The 24703-nt window shown below is 37.5% G+C and overlaps 1 protein-coding gene across 2 annotated transcripts in view; it reads right to left on the reverse strand.

Moving 5' to 3' along the window:
- The window catches only part of skic2 (SKI2 subunit of superkiller complex), a 29825-nt gene that overhangs the window by 4793 nt on the left and 329 nt on the right, over positions 1–24703 (reverse strand). For both annotated transcript variants that reach the window (XR_015849741.1, XM_088328824.1), the window contains exons 2-27: positions 24459–24577; positions 24249–24370; positions 23920–24037; positions 21928–22042; positions 21763–21837; positions 21460–21513; positions 21205–21368; positions 20086–20226; positions 19853–19998; positions 18730–18876; positions 18573–18657; positions 18392–18498; positions 15508–15654; positions 15326–15422; positions 15043–15255; positions 11164–11274; positions 10974–11085; positions 10773–10891; positions 10577–10708; positions 9642–9779; positions 9454–9558; positions 7485–7617; positions 6174–6300; positions 5882–6092; positions 5694–5804; positions 2286–2504 (exon numbers count right to left, since the gene is read on the reverse strand). Coding sequence is in view for 1 of the 2 variants with exons in the window: in XM_088328824.1 (XP_088184950.1) it covers positions 2286–2504; positions 5694–5804; positions 5882–6092; positions 6174–6300; positions 7485–7617; positions 9454–9558; positions 9642–9779; positions 10577–10708; positions 10773–10891; positions 10974–11085; positions 11164–11274; positions 15043–15255; positions 15326–15422; positions 15508–15654; positions 18392–18498; positions 18573–18657; positions 18730–18876; positions 19853–19998; positions 20086–20226; positions 21205–21368; positions 21460–21513; positions 21763–21837; positions 21928–22042; positions 23920–24037; positions 24249–24370; positions 24459–24577 (3368 nt within the window). In the remaining variant the exon portion in view is untranslated. The remainder of the gene's footprint in view (positions 1–2285; positions 2505–5693; positions 5805–5881; positions 6093–6173; positions 6301–7484; positions 7618–9453; positions 9559–9641; positions 9780–10576; positions 10709–10772; positions 10892–10973; positions 11086–11163; positions 11275–15042; positions 15256–15325; positions 15423–15507; positions 15655–18391; positions 18499–18572; positions 18658–18729; positions 18877–19852; positions 19999–20085; positions 20227–21204; positions 21369–21459; positions 21514–21762; positions 21838–21927; positions 22043–23919; positions 24038–24248; positions 24371–24458; positions 24578–24703) is intronic.

Consider the following 24703-nt stretch of genomic DNA (forward strand, 5'->3'; position numbering starts at 1 on the left):
GATTTTTCTAGTCTCTTTACAGTTCATGTATTTATATTTACAAAAATTAGCGGATTGGCCTACCAGTTTGATATGTAAAACAACAAATATCATATTATTGCTATGTTTTCACTAAGTTACTTATGTTATAACTGTTAGAAGTGGGGTCAAATCACAAATTTAAATCACATTGACAGTGTCTGAAATAACATCTGTCCGGCCGCCCGGGGCGTGCATCTTTTACGTCGGGCGGACAACTTGTAAAGCGCCTGTCCGGGTGACAGAAAAGAAAAAAAAAACAAATCCAAAAGATTTTTTTTTTTCAAATCAAACGTTTGCTTTATTCTGATTTCGAAATCTTAGTTCGGTTTGGAAATTTCGGAATTTCAGTTCGTTTGGCAATTTCCATACTTGGCAGCCAATCAGAAGCCTGCATCGAATAACTTCGTACTTCCGGACTTTCCAGGCGTTATAAGGTCGTGCATTTGCATATAATTTTTCAAAGTAGACGCACAGAGAACACAAGAAAAATTGATAAGTGGTTAAGAATAAAGCCAAAACCTCAGCTGCAAAAGAAAAATTCAAAAGAAGCTAAACAAATTAATGACGCTGCAAAACGTAAACGTACATTAAAAACATCGTAGAAAGTTCACGTGGCTTGTAGCAAACGACGCAAGGCAAACATTGCATGACTGAAGATGAGTAAACATGCTGATGGCAGATGGAAAACAGCGATGTCATATACATGCAATGAATGTTATGAGTAGATTTATAATAAACTTAATTTTAAAGAGTTGTTCTGTTATGTATTCTGATTATCAATCGTTAATACTTTGCAACAGTGTTGTTTTTTTGCGATTAGTCGTCTTTTTGTGTTTCAAGTTGTGAAAAATGGGGCAGGCAACTTTATGGCTGGGCAGGCAACTTTTCAGAGTTGTCTGCCCTGGTGTCCGGTAACTTTTTGTCATGAGTTTCAGACACTGACATTGACCTGGTATATACTAGATCAGGGGTGGTGACCACGCGGCTCTAGAGCCGCATGCGGCTCTTGGCCAATAAGAATGCGGCTTTTTCAAACCATATTTTCTATATACTGTGGCTCTTTGCCTCGTTTCATGTTTAGTTTTTTTCCCCCTCTTAAAACACACTTGAATCCATCAGAGTTAATAATAATAAATTATATTTTGAAATTAATTTGGCAGATTTGTTGTTTTTATGCTGCTCCGGAAACATAACTGACTGCCACTCATCTGCGTAGGTTACGTCTAATGCCGGTCAGTGCGTGGGGTGGCTCTTTGACTCTCACGGTTGAAAATTTCGGCTCTTTGGGTCAAACTTGTCCGCCATCCCTGTACTAGATGGTGTTGTTAAAGTCTGAGAATCACAGCTGGGGCTTATCTAAGTTTGTGTTAAAGTTTATATATATTTTCTTAATCTGATTTAATATTAAAAGGGCTGTAAAGAATTTGGAACTTTTCTACTTGCTGACCCTAGCCTTTGGCTTGTGTCATCATTGCAGCCTATGTCAAGCTCCTTATGTTGAGCGTGCAAGTATCTGCATTTCCAAGATGCGCTCGAATAAACTCTTGTTTTTTCATCCCTCTTGGGGTTTAGGTTAGCTTTTGACTGTACTTGAAAAAAACCTTCTCTAACTTTCACCAATTTCATGCTACACTAACGAAAAACTGCGGTGACCAGCATAAAGTCACTATCAAACCCTCGCGTTTTCTTCCTACCTAATGTGTTTCACGGCCTGGGCAGTAGATAGGCTCTGTAAAGGGAGAAAATTCATCCCCAATTTAAAAAAAAATGTATATTCGATTTAGCCATAAGGGACCCAAGAAATAAAGTGAATTACTGTACAGCATACCTGCCAACAGCACCGCTTTACGCATCAGACTACCGCTTTCGCTCCATGAAAACTCTATTGATTTTTTAAAAAAATCTATCGCTTTTTCAAATGTAAACAAAAAAAAAAAACCTTTGACTTGACGAGACTAGTATTTTAGTCTACAGCTGCTTGATTTTTGAAACGAGACTAAGTCTACGTGCATGAGTAAACCACTCTAATGATTGAATTAGATGTATATTTTGGTAGGTTTTGCAACTTGCTGTTCTTTTTATATTCTGAAGACGGCTTGCTTTTGGCGCGGAAAAATAGAGTGCATGATGAAATCTACCGCTTTTTAATATCAAAATGTTGGCATGTACGGTACAGTATTTCTAATATTCATGTATCAAACGCACAGCCGGCCACTGGCTGAGTGAGTCACACAAAGCAAAGGCAGTCAACACTCGTGCCTCACCTCCTGTAAAGTGTTGGTAATATGCGGCTCCACTTGCGTTTTCTGCGTAAAGACCAGACAGGATAGGAGGGCGGCGCTCTCCTCGGGGACAAGCGGGCTCAGCGCGTTTTCAAACAGCAGCTCAGTGAGCAGCAACTCGTGGCTGCTGATTTGACAAGCCACGCGGCCTTTCAGCTGCACCGCGCCACTGCTGTCCACGTACTGGAGCGACTGCAGCACCTGTTCATAAAAAAATATATATATTGCATGATGTTTCTAAATGACTTCAAATTGATGAAGATAAATGGATGCATGGATGTCTCTAAATTGATCAACTGTCTCTCCCTCCTTTTTGACATAGTTTGCATGAGGAAATTTGCTCTGAAGAGAGTGACAATCCAAAAGTGATACAAGTTAACCATTTGCTAGTAATCATATTTCATATTTTCATATCTATATTAAAATTATTTTATATTTGCAGCTACAAGTTGATACAGTATTATGAAATGCTCTTATCCAATCAAAGGGGAAAATCCCCGAAAGATAATAACAATAACAATAACAAGAATCCTCATGATTGGCAAACAAGAGAAATAATTTACAGGACAGTCATTGATGGCAAATAAATGGTTATTCTGTACAGGTTTTTATATTACTTTGGTAAGTAATATGCTATTAATTAGGGTTGCTTGATATATTTTAGACTGATACACAAATCTCGAGTGGTCATCAATGGCAATGCCATATAACAATAGCAATAGTACATAAAATTCGCTCCCTTCTCCATAAAAATACAGATATTTTTCAAAGAAATAACTTTGATAATATTTTCCCTAATGTTGCAATTATTTAGTTGAAATTAACGTTTTTTTTAAATTCCAGATTGCTGATTGTCAAAGACGATAGTATCAGATAATATCGCAAATTAGACTTTAAAAAGCCAGTATCGTCCCCCATACCTTGTATAGGTACTCATATATGCCTACTATTTCTTTTAGAAAATAGTTTCATTAGTGCAAACAGTTTTCAAGAAGTGTTCAGTCTGTTGACCCCGGTGTATGGTAACCCTGGGTTACGTGGTTTTTCACAATGTCTTGTCAGCCCCTATTTTTCCCGCTATATGAGATCAACAAAAAATCGTTTTGAGTGCCCCAAAAATGTATAGAATCCAAACTTTGCGGTGTTTGTGCGTCTGTGACGAGTTACGTCTCTAAGATGCCTGTCTGCTAACGGTTGGCATCTTATTAAATGCCAATGCTATCGGTTTGCTTTACTACATCATAAAAATGACAATATGCTCTTGGCTGAACTACCTCGCACAATGTTTGTTTCCCTTCATTGGGTTCAGAATCGCGTGTGCTTCGTAAAGATTATGTATCTCCGATACAATACTTAATTTCTAGTACTGTTTTTGTTATAGATCCATAGCTTGCAGTTATGCTAAAGGGGAAGCAAGAACAGAAACAAAACTTATCAAGAAATACAAAGAAGGCACACTAATAGCCCTGCTAAGTTTTAAGTCATAATCAATCAATGATGAATCAATAGGGACGTCTCCTCCCCCTTCTCTAGTCAACCAATAACATATATATATATATATATATATATATATATATATATATATATATATATATATATTTTTTTTTTTTTAAATGTTGTTCAATCAATAAATAGATGTGACAGAGAGTGCTAAGCCACGCCACTATAGTTAGCGTATCAGTGTATCACATGCAGAGAAAACAGGGCGGCCAAAACAACAGTGGGCGACTTTGTAGTAGCTATTCCTGATAGTTTAGCCATGTCATTTCTTCTTCATTAAGTAAACCTATCTCAAAAAACAGTTATACAGTGGTTTGCGAAACTATTTAGCCCCTTGACCCCAAGCGACTTGCAGCTGTAATCGCAGCAAAAGGTGGCGCAACAAAGTATTAACTCAATGAGGCTGAATAATTTAGCACACCCACTTTTTCGTTTTTTTATTTGTTAAAGAAGTTTAAAATATCCAATAAAGTGTGTTTCACTTCATGATTGTGTACCACTTTCAAATTACAGTTTTATTTATTGATGTTTGAAGTCTGAAATGTGGCAAAAGGTCACAAAGTTCATGGGGGCCAAATAGTTTCGCAAGCCACGGTATACATTTATATATTATAATACACATAATTATATTCCTGGCATTAAGGTATCCAAAGACACTAATAACCTTGTAATGTTGGCGATCTATGAGGAAGTCTTTAGCCCTGTACCAACTTCACATAGAAATTGTTTCAGATTTGTCAGCTCTGACGGACTCTTACTGCAAACGTAAAGAAGGTTATGTATGTTTTATTGTTTTCCCTTTTAAAAGACCTTAATGCGTTTTAGATATGTCACCAGACTCTTATTTTTTGGCGTATCTAATGCTATAAAAGAAGCAGCGTTTTCTTTAGGCTGTCTTTACAGATAACTTTAGAAGTTCATAACCTATGACAGAACAAACTCATTCCAAATGTTTTAAGGGGTTCCTTGGTTTCTATTGCAAGGTAATATACCAAATTAACGTGGCAGGGAAGAGCTAAAAGTCATGCTGGGAGGCTGATAGGCTGCTGTGTTATTACTGACCCAACAGCAATGTAAACTTCGATTTAATAAAAACAAAGCACTTACTGTAGAACAAATAACTTTGTTCCTTTTTCCCATCAATCATCTTCACATTGAGCATGCCTTTATCCACTTTAAACACTTCTCCAATGTATTTTTTGGCTGAGGAAATTGGACGATCGATGTTACAAGTGCCCCAGACACATCGTCGAACCATTTTTGATCCAAAACACTGTACTTACAAATGTTTCAGGTTACAAAGCTACTCCCTGAACGAAATAAATGCGCAAGTATAGGTGCCACTGCGGTCATGCGCACGTTCTGATTGGCTGAGAACAAGCGCTGTCAGATCTATTCATAAACACTAATATTACACATAAGTAGTACTTATTATATACTATTTTGTTATTTTAATGTTTTTAACTGGAGGTTTGGAATAAATTAGCTAATTACAATAGCTTCCTATCCTAATTATATGGCATTTTAACTTTGCGATCCCCACTGCAGAACGGATTCATGTCGTATCCTGGGGGTTTACTGTATATGAAAAACATATCTTTGGGGCGGCAGTGGCTCAGGAGGTAGAGCGATCGTTTTAGGATTAAGGGATCCCAGTTCGAATCCCGGCTTGTCCGTGTTACATGCCGAAGTGTCCTTGGGTAAGACACTGAAACCCCTAATACCCCCAATAAGCAGGTTAGCGTCTTACATGGCTGCGATACAAGGCCGCTATTGGGAAATGTGAAGCACACTGTAAAGCGCTTTGGGAAGTCATTGACTTGAAAAGCGCTATATGAATGCAGATCATTTCATTTCATTTCATATCGAACAAAACTGGAAAAAAAAAACCTTGATCCTCTGATGATACTCAGGTAGCAAAGATAATGACTGATCTGAGACCAGGAAAAGCAGCTTATCCAGCTCCTCTTGCACACTCATCCGCTCTTTAACTTTTGTGAACTGGAAAACCCAAACATGATTTTGTTGGGTTGGCGACATTAAACAAGAAACTTTGAAATTATGTTATTACAACACACCTGCTGTGCGAAAGTCGGTGAGTGGATGCAGTTGAATTTTTTCAGGCTGTTTTGCAGGGCACGGAGACGCATGGAGGCCTCCACCACTTCCATACTCTTCAGCTGCAGGTCATTGACGGGGTCCAGCATGGCCAAGCCCCCCGGGTCAGCTTCGGCCAACCGCATGAGCTCTTGGGTTGCTGTGGAGATGGCTTGTCCGGGTGGTTCAGTTCTAGAAAGTGAGATCTCGTCGTAATTTTTTGACAAAAAAAAACAAACAAAAACAGATGTTCAGATTGTTGACTTCCCAAACCTGAATCGGGGCTGCTGTCTCTTGTGATAATTATCAATGATCCTGTCAGGTATGACTTTAAGGGTTTTGACTGTGATGCCCGTAATGTCTTGAGGTTTTAATTTCTGCACTGTGTGGCTACATGGACCTGGGAAGAAAAAGAAAAATGGAATCATATATAATACTGCCAACAAAACGTGGTATGATTTCAATACAAAGGGAAAAATATTACTATTGCACTCAAAATATTCAATTTGCAATTAAAAAAACGTAAAAAATGAACGAGAAAAAAATAACATTTTTGGGAGGGTTTAGTCTGAATCCAAATGTGCGAACTAGAAGCTCTGTTGAATCAATACGTAAAAAAATACATGAATTTAGCTAACTGGAAAAGTTTACATTTTATTCTGAAAAAAGTGTCACACAAAAGGAAAAAAAATATGAAGTTGTGAGAGGGCTTTTAACTGTTACAATAAGAAAAAAAGGAGTTTTTAAAATGGAAATATAAAAAAAGGATTTAGGGATAAATGGAATCATATCTTATTTTTTAAACATTTATTTATGCTAAATATACATGCAGACATTTATATGTAATGCTACATTAAATCTATATTTGTTTTTATCACTTGACCATTTCATTAAATCGGTTTTGAAGCACTCAAAATAAAGAAGAGTAATATGCTATGCCCATTTAAAGCATTACATTTGACAATATTTAAATGTGATATTTTGCAATGAAAAATTCCAAACATGAGTGTATTTTCTTTAAGATATTTGATAATCAGCCTGATAGATAAGATAAATACATGATAAGTAAAATGTAAATACATAAAAATGCACAGATAAAAATGAGATAGTTAAAATGTAATTTACATTATTTGACTGTAAAATTGCAGTACACAATGTTTTATGAAAAATATATTTTTATGAAGGACTGGGCCACTAAAAGGAAACAGGGGACAAGAGGGGCCTCCAAGAAACAATTTGTATTTGTAGTACTTTAAAGAAAAAGAAACAAAATCTTTGAAATTCTTTTGCTGTGATGTTTTCAGTCACATGTTGCTAGGCAGGATTCTTAAGAGTTTAAATATTTGTTATTAAAAAAAAAAAAAAAAAAAAAACTGGAAATGTTTAAAAAAAAAAAAAAAAAAAAAAAAAAAAAAGGATATCTTTCATACATAAAATATGAAATGCCAGCAAAAGATATATTATGAGTTAGTTTCAGAACGATACAGATGCCCAAATCTGGAGTAGTCCAATACCACATACCAATACAATTAATATTATGTAGAGTTAAGCACTCGGCGCTCAATTCAAATCCATTTGACTGACCTTCAGGGATAAAGAGCGCCGGATTGTAGAGGTGAGGCAGAGCTTGAGTGTCGCCACTACTCCCTTCTTCCTCGTTGCCTTTGTCGCACATGATGAGTGTGGTGTAGGTGCGATTCACAGCATCACTGGACACCTGAAATAGAGGCAGGTGTGAATCTGGTGGATGCTCAAGCCACCACTTATGCTAAGTGAGACATATTAACACTGAAGCAGCTTTAAGTGTGAATTACAGCCAAGATCAGCCAAGCATAATTTCTCTAGCCAAGACCAAGAAAGTCAATATTTATGTGAATTTGGGGTGATTATATCATATACAAACACATACACATATACAGTGGAACCTCGCTAGTTCGCGGTTCCACTTTTGCGGGTTCAGAGCTTCGCGGATCTAAAAAATATACCTTACCTTCTCAACAAAAGCATTTATTGACTTGACGCCATTGAGCACGAGCTTATGTCAACTGAGGACACGGTGTGGACACTCTTATTGTGAAGGGGAGGCCCTGACACAATGCTTAGTCATGGTGAGTTACCGCTTCGCTCACCCCCCCCTCAACTCCTCCCACCTTACCCCCTTCTTATGTGGCGCTCAGTTTATCATGTAGGAATTCAGCGACGCGACGTAAGTATATTCTCTTCTGTCACATTTCATCTCAAGTTTGACTTTATTATACCAAAAGCGAGCAGTTGTTTGTTACACCCTAAACACGGCTAATTGTGTGTGGTTTCGTGTATTTGTTGTAAAAGCCGTTCGATGCCGCTAGCTAAAGTATGTTGTCATTGTCAGAAGGTAGCTCTTTCACTTTCATTAAAATGAACACAGACCATTTTTTTAACTGTTGTTTCCCAAAACGCTTCACAAACACTCATCAAATATCACATTATCACTGTTTTTATTTTCAATATGTAACCGGTAGTATTAACAAGCGAAATAAACTGCGATGGCTGCATGTGGTTGAGAGCGGTTAATACAATCATACTGAATGGTTCGTAGTGGTTTTGCCGCAGTCCTATTCCGTGTAAATTGATTATGTAAGACATGGCTACACTTAAGGGTCATGTTTTGGTACATTCAGTTCCAGTGTGAAGAGTTCTGGATGAGTCACCCAATAACTCCTTGCCATCATGCCAGCGATCACTTCGGTTTAATGGCGGGGGGTATACTGTATACAGTTTTTTAAGCATTTTTGAAGGGGCGCCGCTACTTAGCGGATTTTCAGTTTTCGCTTGTGGTCTCGATCCCCATTAACTGCGATAACCGAGGGATGACTGTATTTGTAAAAAAACAAAAACAAAGAAAGAAACTGTTACGTTCTACTAAATTATCCCCCCATCCCCCAAACTGGATCAATATATTAAAAAACATCCATATACAAATAGTCACTCTGTAAAAATAGCCTAAAACTGGATAGTTTAAAAAAAACAAACTGAATAATCAGTTTGTTATCAATACCTGCCTCATACAACTCTCCCAAAAGGTGGGCCCTCAAAACAATTTAGCTTTGCATAGAGCTACCTCTAACAAATTCTGTTACAAGAATCTCAACAAACCGCTGGCCTGAGGGGGGACTGCCCCCCTGACCGGTCTGAATGAAAGTTTTTGTACCACTGGAGGGCACTAAATATTAGACACTGTCCCTTTAAAAAACACATTGTATTTAGAATTTTTTTTTTGTTCTGGACCAACCCCGGGACACCCCCCAGCCACAATAACTGTATTGTCGGCTCCGGCTGGTGGCGACCTATCTACCTCGTCGTGCCCGAGGGGAGTGCGATCGTGGTGTGCCCGCCCCCCGCACCGCCGTCGACCCATATTATTCCATGTAAGTAAAGAAAAAAATATAAGGTGTGTTTATTCAAAAATACCCAAAAATCTGGTCGCCTCATACAAAAAACAGAATTTAGGATCAAACTGATCCAAGTACAGAATTGATCCATTTTTTTTGACCCAATGACTTTGAAAGCTTACTTGCAGAATAACACCCAATGCGTTGAGATGTTGCCTGTTGTTGACCACCACCACTCTGCCTACTGACAGAGCTTTTAACCCATTCATCGACTCCAGCGTAGCCCGCTGGAAAAAGCAGACATGAGGGTGGACTCGTGGTTATAGGAGTATCTGTAAAAAAATCAAGTTGAGTTGTGTGTTTGTAGCACCTGGAGGATGTCTCTTGTGGTCTGTAGCTCGGTGACTGTACGGTAGTAAGGTAACAAATCTGACAGCTGGCCCTCGCTGGCCACAGTGGGCAGAGTAGATAATGTCTCCTTTAGCTGGCTAATTTTTTTTTCATGTGCCTAGAGGAGCACAGAACGATAATTCTGCTATCAGCCACAGCTCATACCGGAAAACTCACACCCAAAAACTTTTGTATAATTAGTAAGCTTGTGAGCCCCCCATTTATTCATTCATTTTTTAATTTATCTGTTTTTATTACAGACAATTTACCGGTGGTAATAATGAAAACTATCGTTTACACCAGTATTTTTATTTTTTTTTGCACCAGACTAAGACGCTACACCAGGGGTAACTAACGTGGTGCTCACGAGCATCAGGTAGAACCCTCAGAGGCGCTGAGTAACCCGCAGTTCGGTTCTGTGAATAGCTCAGATGTTTTAATAGTTGACTGTGCCTATTTTTACCCTACTTCTAATAATTACAACCTGGTAATAACATAATAATAACAAAGTAACAACACGATAAGGTGTTATTTTAAGAATACATATCCGATTGGCGGGCCTGCATGCTAATCAGTAACAAATAAGTGGCTCTTAGCTTTGAATAGGTTGGTGACCCTTAATCTAGGGTTTCCTCTAGTAATTTATATGTCTGAGGGGCCACCAGGCTTTTCTTTCACCAGGCTAAAATGCTATACACATTAGAGAGAAATTTGGCTGCTAGCATTAGCGGCTAGTTTACCCAACATTTCAGCAAGCATTAGCAGTTAGCTTCCCACGTGGTACTACCAGCATTAGCAGCAAGCTCATTTATGAGAAAAATGTTGATGATCTAAAGAAGCAAACCATTTAAGTGCTGCTAATCAGGTACAATCTTTTTTTTTTGCCCATTTCAATTCAGTTTGTTGAGTTGCAACCTGAGTGTCTCTGTGGCTTTCAGAAAAACTTCTTTTCATCATGTCCGTCACATGGAGCGCTTCAACCCGTAGCAAGTTAAGGATCATGGTGTAAGTCAGTCTGAATTGCGAGTGAAGCGTGGTGGGTTTACCCTGGAAATAAAAGAAACAGTTTTTTTATGTTTTCTTGTGCATTACAACCCAAATTTTAACTCACCAACATCATAACATGCAATTCAGACATCTCATGAACGCCAGCTTTACAGAGAATGATGACGGTGCCGGTTGGGTCAAGTCCTCTCCTGCCTGCTCTTCCTGCCATTTGAATATATTCACCTATAAACAAAAAAAAATAAACAAAAAAATAATGGAAAATCCAATTCGTATGCTTGTGTAAAAACTGGACTAGGTGGCACACCAGGTAGAAGATTTCTAAAGCCAGTTCCGTCATGTTTCCGGATGCTGTCGAACACAACAGTCCTTGCAGGCATGTTTACTCCCATTGCAAACGTCTCAGTCGCAAATAACACCTAAATTAAAAACATGCAGAGGTATCTAGAAAACAAACAACATTAAAATATAATAAATATTAAAAAAAGGTCACTCACTTTCACAAGACCTCTTGAAAAAAGCATTTCAATAATTTCCTTCAATATGGGCAGGATTCCACTGTGATGGACGGCGACTCCTCTTTTCAACAGGTCCCGCATGAGCACAATCTAAACAATAAGCAAAAAAAAAAACCTTTAAAAAAATGAAAGGAGCAACGTTGGATACTGCTTGACTTCAAGCCCAAACACCGTAATTTTAAAAATAAATGCATACAGGGGCATACCAAAATAAAAGAGTTTCTTAACTAATTCACTGCCATTGACGGCTAAAATCAATGGCATTAAGTTATTCATTGACGTTGACATCATTGGCAGTGAACGATGGCAGTAGCAATATCTTATCATTTTCATTTCTAATTCCTAATTGAAAAACAGACATAAAAGCTGGAATTGTGATAGTAGTGTTTGCAAAAACAATGCATATTCATTTTCTGTTTTTTTTTTCTTTTAAATATTCAATTTCCTGGTAAATTTGCTTATTTTAAGTCAAATCAAGTCAAGAAATGTTTGTTGTTAAAAAAAATTAAATTGACCTGCCTGTGGCTTTTTTATTTATTTTATGATTTACTTGCTCATTTCATTATTGTCTAATTTACTTAGAAAAAAATGACTGAAATTATAATTTTCTTTTTTTTTTATCAAGTTGTACCACACATTAAAATAATCTGGATCCAAAGAGATATAATAGGTAATTTAGGTATTACTTTCAAAAAAATACAGCAATCCCTCAGTTATCGCAGTTAATGGGGACCAAAACCACCCGCGAAAAGTGTAAATCTGCGAAGTAGCGACGCCCCTTCAAAAATGGTTAAAAAAAAAGATAATATATATTTTTTATTTTTTTACTTTTTATTTTATTGTTATTATTTTTTTAGACCCGGTTAATGGGGACCAAAACCACCCGCGAAAAGTGAAAATCCGTGAAGTAGCGACGCCCCTTCAAAAATGGTTGAAAATAATATTTATTTTTTTTTATTATTATTTTTTAGACCCGGTAAATAGGAACCAAAACCACCCGCGAAAAGAGAAAATCTGCGAGGTAGCGACGCCCCTTCAAAAATGCTTTAAAAAAAGAAATTTTTTTTTTTATTATTTTATCTTATTATTATTATTTTTTTAGACCCGCGAAGCTCTGAACCCGCGAACGTGGAACCGCGAAGTAGCGAGTTCCCACTGTACTTGAGTTTAAACATGTATATTTGTGCAAACACTTAAAAGTACATTGAGTTATGTTTGACCACTAGACGGCAGTGTATTGTCTAATGGGAAGAAAAAACAGTGCCAAATTATCACAGCTTAATCACATGGTGGCGGCGGCTAGGGATGGAAAGAGAAATACAAATTTCTCAAGCTATGAATATTTATAAAAATTTAAATTGGTTGGATTGTTCAAGTTTTTTGCCCATTATTTAAATTAATGTTTTTTCTTTTTACTAAATTAAGATTTTTTTTTGTAAAACTACAACGCACTAAATATTGCACACTTTTCTTTTAAAGAAATAAAACTGACAATGTTTTGCTAAAAAAAAAGTTAAATAATAGTAAATTAGAATAGAATAGAATAGAATATGCCTTTATTGTCATTGTTACAACATGGGATATATTGTAACAACGAAATTGGACGACTCCAGTTCCACATTTTACAGTGAGGATAAGGAAACAAAGAGATAAAGGAACAAAGAACATGCTTTAACTGTCTTTGTTGTAAATAGGCTCTGCTTCCTCCGGAGAGGGGGTGATGAGGGGGGTGAGGGACAAACAGAAATGGTGGATCCAACTGGATGTTTGATCTTACAGTACACACAGTCCAGTGTTTTTTCCCGAATTGCTCAGTCCACGTATTGAATGGATTTGGGAAGTACAGTCCATAAACATGCCCGATTAAAGTCGCCGGCGACGATAAAAGCTCCGTTGGGGTGTGCAAGCTGCTGTTTATTGATAGAAAATTACTAAATTTTGTGCAGGCTTGGGGAGTAACGGAATACATGGAACGGCAAAAATGATGTTGGCAAGCTGTTTGGAATTATTATCATTTTGTTTCTGTCGCATTTTATGTTAGTTTTGCCGAAGATCAAAGAGATCAAAGCCAGGAGAGAAAGCTTACCACGTGTTGTGAGTCATAATTTTATTCATATTTAGTTTCTTTTGTCTTTTATTAGCAGATTTGGTATTGGAGTAATCCAAAAGTAATTGAAAGTACCGGTAATCAAGTTAAAGTAACCCTACCCAACCCTGTATATTATATCGTTAATTAATATAAAATAGTAAATTATAGTTTCTAAAAATGTTAAAATTAAAAATAAATGTATTTAAAACAAACAGTATTTTTTGGTTGTTGACGATCTACAGAGCAGAAGTAAATGGAAGGAGACCAAGAGGAAGGCCGCGATTGACGTGGATGGATGGTGTTATGAGTGCACTGCAGGAAAGAGGTCTAAATATAGTGGGAGCTAGAGCTCTTTTTGGTGATAGGAATGAGTGGTGTTGTAAAAGGATAGTGGGATTTTTAGACATGTTCTAAGGGATGGGCAGGGTACCCATATGATGCGGCAGGGGTAAACCAGTGAAAGCTGTCGGGCCCTGCTGTTGGACAGTAGAGTGTGTTGTGTCACCCAGACCCGAGTGACATGGCCGCTTTGTTGTGTCCCGTTTAATCTGGGGGGACGAAAGCATGACCAACTTGGGTGCAGAGGTGTTTAACTTGTTTGGGTGTTTGGGCATTTGGGTTGGCCATGGTCCAAAAACATTTTTGTGTGTATTTTTTGCTACTTTTCCCCTTTTTCATTTTCGTTGTTTTTGTGTATGCGTTTGTCTTGCTGTCGGTCACCCCTCTCGAGGGATATGACCAGGGTGGATAGACAGATAGGAACAGGAAAGATTAAGTAATAGATACATTTTGTGCAAACACTTAAGGAAATACAAACAAAATAAATAGACATTTTTTAATATAAAAAAGTTTAAATTAAAATATAGCATAAGTAACTAATAGTTTAAATAAATAGTTAAAAATATTTAAAATGAACAGAATTATCAAATAGTGGAAAAAGAAAGATTTACACATGTATGTTTTTGTGAAAACACTTACTATACGAAAAGGTTTTAATAAGAATATAGTAAAAAAAGATTGGTATTCACTGGACTATAACTTTTTTTTCATACTTTGGCCAGGGGAGTGATTAATACTCACTTCGGTGAGACTAATCAGTGAAATTATTGACAAATTATTACCGGGTTTATCATTTCACATGTTATTTTCTTAGTAAACTGCAAGAGGGTGCTTTAAGCCTTTGTTAAAAATGTCAACCTTGCCTTGTCGTGCCAAAAAATGTACATCATATGTCACTCAAGCAAACTTCAATAAAATGAAATTATATCTTATTTTGGGTGAAATGTAATAGACCGTTAAAGCGCAGAGACTTTGAATCTTGTATTGAAATCACTTTTGAGCAAGCTGAAAATATTTACTTTTTGAAATGACTCCACCTTTACTTACTAATCGAGACACGAACGTTCCGAAATTAAGACGTGATTCCGCCAAAGTAAATATTTTTAACTTGTTAAAAAGGTATTTCAATTTTCTAAAGACAACTGAACAAAAATGGCACCAAAATGACAATCAAATTCAGCAGATTACAAGCTACAAATAGTAAAAACCATAAAGTGGAGGTGACGATGAGTCTGACGTAAGTGACGTAGAACCAGAAGACGGAAGTCTCGGGTTGTTTACTGAGACAGTGACACAGAGTATGAAAATTGCTTTGGATTTAGTAATTTGGAGAGAAAATGAGAAAAGTTTGGTAAGCATGTTATTCATGCTAGAGTTATCTGCCAGGTTTATTTGGAAAGATGTAGATAAAAGTACATCATCCCAGCTACCTGAGGCAGCTGTTTGTCTCCACCTCTCAGGCGACTCAGGCTCTTCTGGAAGACGGAGTGGATCTCGGCCTTCTCGATGGAGGTGGTCAGGTCCATGGAGTCCAGTGAGCGGGCGTTCTCGTCGCAGCGAGTGCGCGAGAAGGTGAACGCCACCACAGGAGTCTGCTGCCGCTGGGACAGGAAGTGCAAGAGTGTGAGCCACACAGCTCGGTCCTAAAATGAGGACCAGGACGTTAATATGAGAGAAAAAAATGTCAAATTACAGTGACAGAGAAATTATTACTTGACTTGCTGTGGTGTACTGGGAATTATTTTTTGCACCAAATGATTGAGCATATTTGCTAGTGCGTTCCTTCTTGGCATCTACAGCTGCATAGTAACTGAAAACACAGTATAGTACTCTTGTCATTAATCTTGGACTTTCTGTACTCTTCTGTGATCTTCAGATTAGATAACAAATTGTACCCTTTGGTGAGGAAGTTTCCCGTAGCATCCAACAATAAAAACATCTCTTTCTGGGTCTTGGTGTTGTTTCCAGTGTATAAATAATGCTCCAATGGTACTGGCCTCTTCAACGTGCTGATCACATAAATGTGCTTCTTCTTGATGCGTCTGGAAAATATGAGAGTAGAAATATAAGTTGCATCAAGTTTACTTTATACAAATAATTTACTGACTTGATTTTCCGAGTACAGCCCTGACTATGTAAGGTTGAGTTGAAATACATTAGCTGCTTGCATAAGCGCTCCAGTGATCACTTTCGTCACGCTAGCTGCTAGCATAAATTACTAAACTGCTAATGCGGGCATGTCAAACACACCACCCGCGGGTCGGATCCGGCCCGTTGCATTTTTTAGTACGTCAAAAAAGAAGCGAATTCTAGGTCATTTCTGCCAAAAGCTATATTTTTTTTAATGAATGCAAACCAAAGGTTCTCTTTCTAGAGGGCAGTGTTCACTTTGTAAAGCAAGGTGATTTGGTTCAGGTGTAAAACTGTGTTCACTAAATTGTTAAAATAGAGAAGGAGGATGGCTCTGTAGCCTAGATGGTAAGGCGCCCGCTCTGAGACTGGGAGGTCGCTGGTTCAAGCCTCGGCCGAGTCATACCTAAGACTTACAACATTGGTACTCATTGCCTCCCTGCTTGGCATTAAGGGTTGGAATTGGGGAGTTTGGTCACCTAATGACTAAAATGGCTGCGTCCTGTTTGGCTGCGGCTGCATCGGCTCGCTACAGTTTAATTGTACGGGTCAGGTGTATCGACATTTCGTTCTGTGAGCATGGTTACAAAGAATGACAATGAAAGTAAATTCTATTCTTTCTAAGCTGTCATCCATGACTAGGAACATCTCCAATCTCCCTGCAGAACACCGTATCAGCTCTGGAGAACTCCTTCAGTGACAGGCTGCTTCACCCCAAGTGTGTGAAGCAGCGGGTCCGCAGGTCCCCCCTTCCTGCAGCTGTCAGACTATATGAAGAGCAGTGCTCCCGATAGACTGCACACCCTCCATGACTTTGCATAGTTGCACATTACTAGCCACTTTACTCTAACTATTTTGCACACCTGTCATTGGAAATATTCTGTTTGTTATTTTTTATATTTCTAAATACTTGTTTATACTGTTCATGTGCTTAGCTGTTATTCATTATTCACTGTCTTACTGCTGTAACCAAAGAAATTTCCCCACTGCGGGACGAACAAAAGATTATCTTATGTTATAAACAAGTTAACACATACAATGCCAAAAATAAAATAAAAACAAATTCCCTATTGTTTGTGACTACATGTGTTGTATTTAGAAAAGATCCCTTGTCCCCCCATGATTAGAATATGGAAGGTAGGTTAAGGCAGTAGCTCAGGAGGTAGAGCGCTCGTCTTGGGATCAAGGGATCCCAGTTTGAATCCCGGCTCATCTGTGTTACATGTGGAAGTGTCCTTGGGTAAGACACTGAACCCCTAATACCCCCAATTAGCAGGTTAGCGCCTTACATGGCTGCAAGGCCGCTATTGGGAAATGTGGAGCACATTGTAGAGCGCTTTGGGAAGTCATTGACTTAAAAAGCGCTATATAAATGCAAATCATTTCATTTCATTTCATTTAACAAATTATAGAAAAATACTGAAAAACAGAGCTTAAAATTTGTAGTTGATATTTTTTCACTGATCCGTTCCAGCTTAGAATAGAAAGTCTGGATTTGGCCCCAAAGCCAAACAGTTTGACATCCCTGTGCTAACACTAGAACCTAGGTCGCCAATGTTAATTCCTGCGTTTGTAACACTAGCAGGTAAAACAGAAGAGGACACACAATGGCTCGTGGGCCACATACAGCCGATCAAGCTGATCAAAAACAAAACTACTACAAAAAATGTCTTTCTTTTGGTGCCACTTTTGTCTCCGGTGTCCCTTTGTGGCACCTTCCTCTGTAAGAACAAATATTTTTCATTAAACATTGTTTTCTTTATATACCGGAGCCATATCCCCATAGTGATATTTCTGACTCTTTCTGGGAGATTGATACAGAGGAAGGGATTCCCAGCCCCCTCGCTAAACCCAACTGATGTGTTTGGAGTTATTAGGTGACCAAACCCCCCAATTCCATCCCCTAATGTCGAGCGGCAAGCAGGGAGGCAATGAGTACCAATGTTGTAAGTCTTAGGTATGACTCGGCCGAGGCTTGAACCAGCGACCTCCCAGTCTCAGGGGCCACCGAGCTAGTTGTTTTTTTTTCAAATAGTGTAAATGTATTTGTCATTTTATCAATCATGCATTTTATTTATCAAGATATTCAGCAGATTTTTGAATAAAAATATCTTGCATTTTGAGTTTCTAATACATATTATAAAATTTAGTGCTTGAATAAAAAGGGCATACTACATTATTTTCCTTTAATTCGGAGTGTTACACATCAAATTAGATTACATTAGGTAATTAATAAACAAATCTAAAGTGAAATATAAGTCTGCATTTATATTTATGCATAAAAACTAATTAGAAAAATAAGATGTCTTTTTTTCCTCATCCATTGCTAAAGTATCAGATCGAGACTCAGATTAAAAAAAAAATGTTTTTTTTTTTTACGTCAATGATGCCCGCGGCTTAAAATGTTTGCCCAACCCTGAAATAGCTGCTAGCATAAGTGACTGGAGTGCTAACAAAGAGAAAGCTAAGTAACTAATAGTAATATTTTCCATTAGAGCAGGTGTGCGGATGCTTTGTTTTAAGCAGAAAACTAACCAATTAACCAAATTGGTGCTACCGGAGATATAAAAATAACACCTCAAAAACAGTCATACCACTTAAATAAAAACTTGCTAAATACGAGTATGATGGCTGTTGTTGAGCACTTACCCAATCCACTCGCTAAATTCCAGCGCATTTGGCACCGTAGCACTGAGGAGAATGATGCTTACGTGATCAGGCAACATAATAAGAACCTCTTCCCAAACGACACCTCTCTGTGCAAGTAAATAATAAAATTGAAAAGGGTACTAGAGAATCAGCATAAAAAAACTGGGGCAAATCTCATCACCTCAGCATCATTGATATAGTGGACCTCGTCAAAAATGACCCACTCCAAATCTCTGATCACCTCAGAGCCATTGTAAAGCATTGATCTGAAAGTGAAGATTGCACATGGAAAAACAAATTCTATGATTACTACGATAACTACGATTAGGTAAGCATACCTGAGGATCTCGGTGGTCATGATGAGACATGAAGACTCGGGACTAAGCTGGACATCGCCTGTTAGGAGGCCAACATCTCCAAAAGTGGTTTTGAAGTCTCGAAACTTCTGATTGGACAAGGCCTTGATTGGGGAAGTGTAGATGGTCCTATCAGAAGACAAATAGGACACATAATAAAACATGAATTTATTGAAACAATGTGTAATATTTTCAACTAAATTACAGCATTTTCTTAATTATATTTTTGTCTTCGAGTTTTATTTTAATCCATTTTTTAAAATTTCTTTGAAACATTTTGGTTATTCTAATTTTCACGTTTTTAATATTTCTTAAAAGAAACCTTCCTTTTTTTTAACTTTTTGTGATGATATAAATTATTTTAGCTCTACTGTTTCCATTGTGTAACAGTAAGCAACTGCAAAAAATTCCAGAAAAAAATGAGAAAAAATACACAATAAGAAAAATAAAGCTATGATTAAAAGTGAAAAGATAGCTTTGCTAATTTTAAGTAATTTTTTTTCCTGCATTTATTTATTCATTTTAGTGGACTATTTGGAGTGTGGGGCTGCAAATGTTGTCATTTGGTGTATTTTTATTTTTTCGTCATTATTTATAAATATTGTTGTTCCACTTTTTTTCAAATTATTTAACTGGACTTTATGAAGTGTGGAGCTGAAAAGCACAAAGCAGAAAAATAAAATAGAAAAGTAAGAGATAAAAATATTATAAAATAATATTCCAATGCATATTTTTAAAAATAATCTCCAGTATTTGTGTTTTTCAAGTTTTTTTTTTTACTTTTTGGAATGTTGGGCTGAAAATGCCCGCGACCCTACTGAGGATAAGCGGTGCGGATAATGGATGAACAGATGGGCTGCAAATGTTTCTTTTTGATACATCAATATTTTCAGGCTTATAATCAGTATTTTATTCTTAATATTTTTCTTCATTAGTTTTTAAAGATCCCTTTTAAATTTAATCATTTTATTTATATTTTTTATTTAGTCACATAAAAAAAAAAAAACAAGAATAAAATATATTATAATAGAATATTCTTTGAATCTATATAATTTTTTTCATTAAAGTGCAAAACATGATGCAAACTTGATCCGTGCATAAAGACCTCGTCATGTGCTTCTGCGAAAGGGCTATGGCGTATTCAGCCACGACAGTTTTGCCAGCCGACGTATGCGCTGCCACAAACACGGACTCATGGGCCTCAAGTCGTAATATGGCTTGTTTTTGGAATACGTCGAGCTCAAATGGCCACTAAAGGAAAAGAGAAAGAAGCACCAATCTAAGAAAAAAACAGCATGGAGACACCGGAATGTCCAAAAACAATGACCCCAGAAGAACCTTGAAAGCTGGATGGGGAATACGTTTGTGGAAATCATCACAAGGTGAACTTATGTCAACAGGTATAGCCCATTTTTTTGCTTCTTCAAACTTGTCGCTCTTGTTTGAGTACTTTTTGACGTGGGAAAAAGATGTAGCAACCTGAAAGTGGAAAAAAAAAATAGAATTATACAAAATATTATCTGGAAAAACTTTACATAGAGTCATTAACACAGCACATAAAATCATCAACTGCTCTCTGATAGGCTCGGAGACAGTTTTTTCCTGGGACGAACAACCCCCTCTAGTCAAGCACAACAAACTAAAAATTTATAATAATAATAAAAATATGTCAATGTACAGAAAAATGTAAATTCATATTTTATTCCTTTACTTCTGTTTTTAGCTTACTGGGTTTCATTGGGCCGTTTTGAGACTGGGAGGTCGGTGGTTCGCGCCCCGGCCGAGTCATTCCTAAGACTTAAAAAGTGGTCGGCGGCGCCCTCTGTTGGCTGCGGCTGCATCGGCTCGCTACAACGGGTCAGGTGCAATCGACATTTCGTTCTGTGTACATTGTTACACAGAATGACAATACAAGGAAATTATTATTATTATTATTATTATTATTGGCTTGCTTGTTCGGTTGTGTCACATACGATCCCGTTTCACAAGGGAGGGACAGAATGGCTAGCTCATCTTCAAAATAGCATGTGAATTGGAGGGGCCACATAGGGCCATTGTGGCATGCACATTCTGTTGTACAGTATCACGTACGATCCAGTTTCCTGAATGGACATGTGAAAATGCCTATTTGTCATAGGTTTTATGGAGTGTAATGTTGATAGAAAGTGAGTAAAAGAATGAGATCCTCAGAAAATATAAATCGAGATCCAAACCGTGTCATTATTTCTAAATGGATGAAAAAATGACTGTTATAATGAAGGAAGACATGATCATGAGGTGAAATGGAAGCTAGAAGAAGCATCTTAAGTTATGGGTCTCCTTTGAGCCTTTGGCTTCAATTTGTCATCCCTTTTTTTTCGGGTGATTCGTTTATCTAGGGATCTGATTTTGGTTGCACCGTGTCTAAAAAGAAAAATAAGTGTAAAAAAAAAAACCAAAAAACACCAAATATCTTACATTAATGCCGAGGTCTTCAAGGCTGTTTGTCCTTGGAAGTTTGGTTGCCTGTTCACGTCCTTGCTCATCCTCATTCACTTGTGCCTCAAAATCGAACACCGCTCCCTCTTCAAGAGCCGAGAGCAGCGACATGAGGTTGACCTCTGGTTTTACTACTTTAGCTTCTTTAATATGTAAGAAAAAGAAAAGTCACTAAGGAGGAACATTTCGAGGGAAATTAATACATTTTTAGAAGCATCAGTTAAAATATCAGACCTCCTTCTGTTAAGTTCATTCCAACTTTGAAACCAGGAGGCACCTGAAGCAAATCTGGTGGAAAAGCAAAGTGAAAGTTAACAAACAGTCCTACATTGAAATTTGAGTTTTCCCTTTTTCCTTAAAACTTTAAAGCTCATTTATTGAAAATTCACTCTGTCACGTACAAATTTGTGACATATTTTCTAATAGATTTCTTTTTAGGATATGCCTTAGAATGATGAAAATTGCATTTATTATTTACACGGGTGAATGAGACAGGTGTTGGGTTTAGAACAACATAAAGACAACATTGAATTTTACCATTTTCGAAGTCCATGTCCTTTTCCAGCTCAGATTTATTCTTAATTTGGTCCAGAGTGAGTTTCTCCATGCCCCCTATAAAACAAAAATAAATGTTGTAAATATAAATGCAGTTATCACAAGGTTTGTCAATGTCTCAAATATGACTGAAGGCAATTATTTCACCAGGCAGAAAGGGGTAGTTTGCGTTGCTTCCTCGTAGGCTCTCGGAAGGAGGTCCGGGTTTGCGTTGTAACGAGAGCGAATTCTTTGCCGAAAGGCCGGTGTTCCCCAATGGCACCTAAATACAATAGTAAAAATCAGTTCGTATCCTAGGAGTAATGATTACTGTTTTTTTTCACTCGATTAAATATGCAATGCAAAACATAACAATAGAGTAAAAATATGGTGACATAAGAAATCAAATATTTCCCATATAAAATTGATTTGTTTGCCAGAAGATCAAGCTAATTATCTTTTCTTAATTAAAATCCATTTTCTTTCATTTTACTTCATTCCAAAACTGTATTTTTTGTGTGTATATGCTGCTTAAAGTTTCTGCAAAAACATAGGTTAAATGAAAATCAAGTCAAGTCATGTTTATTTGTATAGCCCTTAATCACAAAGAGTCTCAAAGGGCTGCACAGATCAAAGACTATTGCAAACTATTATTATAGACTATTTTGACACCATCTCCTCATCTAAAACCCACATGAGGGCAAATAATACATACATTATCAACATAAAATATAGGTTATTCATATGCTATAGAGTAGAATTGTGTTTTAAGCTTAGATTTAAACATTTCCACTGAGGTTGCAGATCGAATCTCAGGGAGAAGAGCATTCCACAGCACCGGGGCCCGGATGGAGAACGCTCTTGAATCTGCGGATTTCTTTTTGGCTCTTGGGATCACTAGTAGACCAGCAACCCTATTGTTTTTACTTTACTCGATATTTTGTCATATACCGTAAATTCCGGACTATAAGCCGCTACTTTTTTCCCAAATCTTCAACCCTGCAGCTTATTCAGTGATGCGGCCAATTTATGTATTTTTTCTAACAGCCGCCAGCGGCGCTCGAGTACAAAAGGTAAGATTTAGACCGGTGGAATATATGCGAGTGAGTTGCTAGCGTGTTTTTGAATTAATGAGCGTAGGACGACGTCTATATGACAAAGTCTCTTTCCAATACTTACATGACAAAGTCTCTTTCCCAAACTTGGAAAGACAACTTTAATGACGTCAGTTATAAGGAGGAAGATGAGCACGGTTTACCATGATTTTTACAAGTACCATATTTTTTTTTAACTTACCCGTTTCCTCGTGTTGCGAGCGTGTTCCTAGTAGCTTTTTGCTACCCTTCACAGACACGGTTTGGGATGAAAGTTATAATATTATTGTTAAAGCTTTGAAAACTCTCTCGGTGTACCGTTTTTCTTTGTAAATATGTGTAACCATGTATAATATGTATTTGCAGCTGTATATTTTTGTAATGTATTTATTTTAGAGACTTATTCTGATATGTTTTCCACGGGCGAATCAAAAAGAAGGGGCGAATACAACGGGGGCTGATGGGAAGTGGAGTAAAGATGAGACGTGTTTGTGGACGCAGCGGACAATAGTGGATATATATTTTTCCCACCCTAACCTCTGGAAATATACATTTTTTTCCCTTGGATTATTTTCAACGGGACCCAGACTCTGCAGGTCTGCATCATATCTTAACTACCGGTATCATTTAGCGTTCAATTTGCCGGCTGTTGTTTTTGGACTGTGTACTTCATATTTAGTTACAATTGCGGGACTCAAAGTCGGGTTTGGGTTAATTTCATGATTGTGTTACATGTTTGAATGTGGGCGCATGCGGCTTATATACAGATGCGGCTTGTGTAAATACAAAAGCAGTTATCCTCTTAAAATGTGGTGGGTACGGCTTATAATCAGGTGTGCTCTATAGTCTGGAATTTATGGTATAAATCCTTTTCTTTCAATTTAACATTTTTTTCTTATTTCTAAAAGCTTTGAAATTTGAGAAATAATTGAAAAAAAAATTCAATTGTAAAAAATTATTTGAACGAGATCATCTGCCAACAGACAGATAATATATTGATTTGAAATTATATATTACTTTGTTTTCAAATTTAATTTCATGCAATGTAGTACATATTTCAGACTACCTCTGTAAAATCTAGCAGCATCCCTGTAGTCGGATCTCTGATTACAGACAGACCAGTATTGAGTGGAGATGGAGTGCAATTGAGCAGGGAGTCGGCGTCTACATTTCTCTGTGTCACTCTGGAAAACACAACAACACAGCTGAGCTTTAAATATCCATTTCTTCTACACTTTAACATCCTGGCAATTTAAAGGACGAGATCATCAATATGAATTGTTTGGAGGGAGTCCACTCATTGGGTGTGCCATGCCTAATCTCCTTGAAAACAAGTTGTACTCAATGAAAATAAAGATTTGTAGGAGAATGTAGGATTTCTTTCAGAATACGCACTTGAGAAACTTCTGGAAGGCGAAGTCAGTTTCGTGTATCGGAAGCCAACCGGGATCCTGCAAGAACTGTTTCTTGACTTCGGCCTCCAAGCCCAGACTGGTGGGGGGGAGCCCGTTGGGGAGCTGATGAAAGGAAATGTTATGACAAGGTAGTGCACTTACTGAAGAAAATACATTCGGCTTGGCATTTGGACATAAAAGCAGTATATACCGTGCTCAGTGGAAGAAAATGATGGTCAGGGGAAGGTTGTGTGATCAGTTCAAATCTGCCTGCGCATCCCATTTCAAGGAGGGACAGTGGAAGGCCCATAGGACCTGGGGGAGGCACATCTAAAAAGGGGACAGGAGTAAGAAAACACAAAAAAATCACCCCGACAACGTACGCAAATTATGAAATGCATTTATGAAAGAAAGGGACAACAATAAGTCGTAATTTTATTGGGTTAAATCAAAAAA

This window comes from Urocampus carinirostris, chromosome 2 (assembly GCF_059441175.1).
Source record: "Urocampus carinirostris isolate Australia breed hairy pipefish chromosome 2, RoL_Ucar_1.0, whole genome shotgun sequence".
Classification (NCBI taxonomy): Eukaryota; Metazoa; Chordata; class Actinopteri; order Syngnathiformes; family Syngnathidae; genus Urocampus; species Urocampus carinirostris.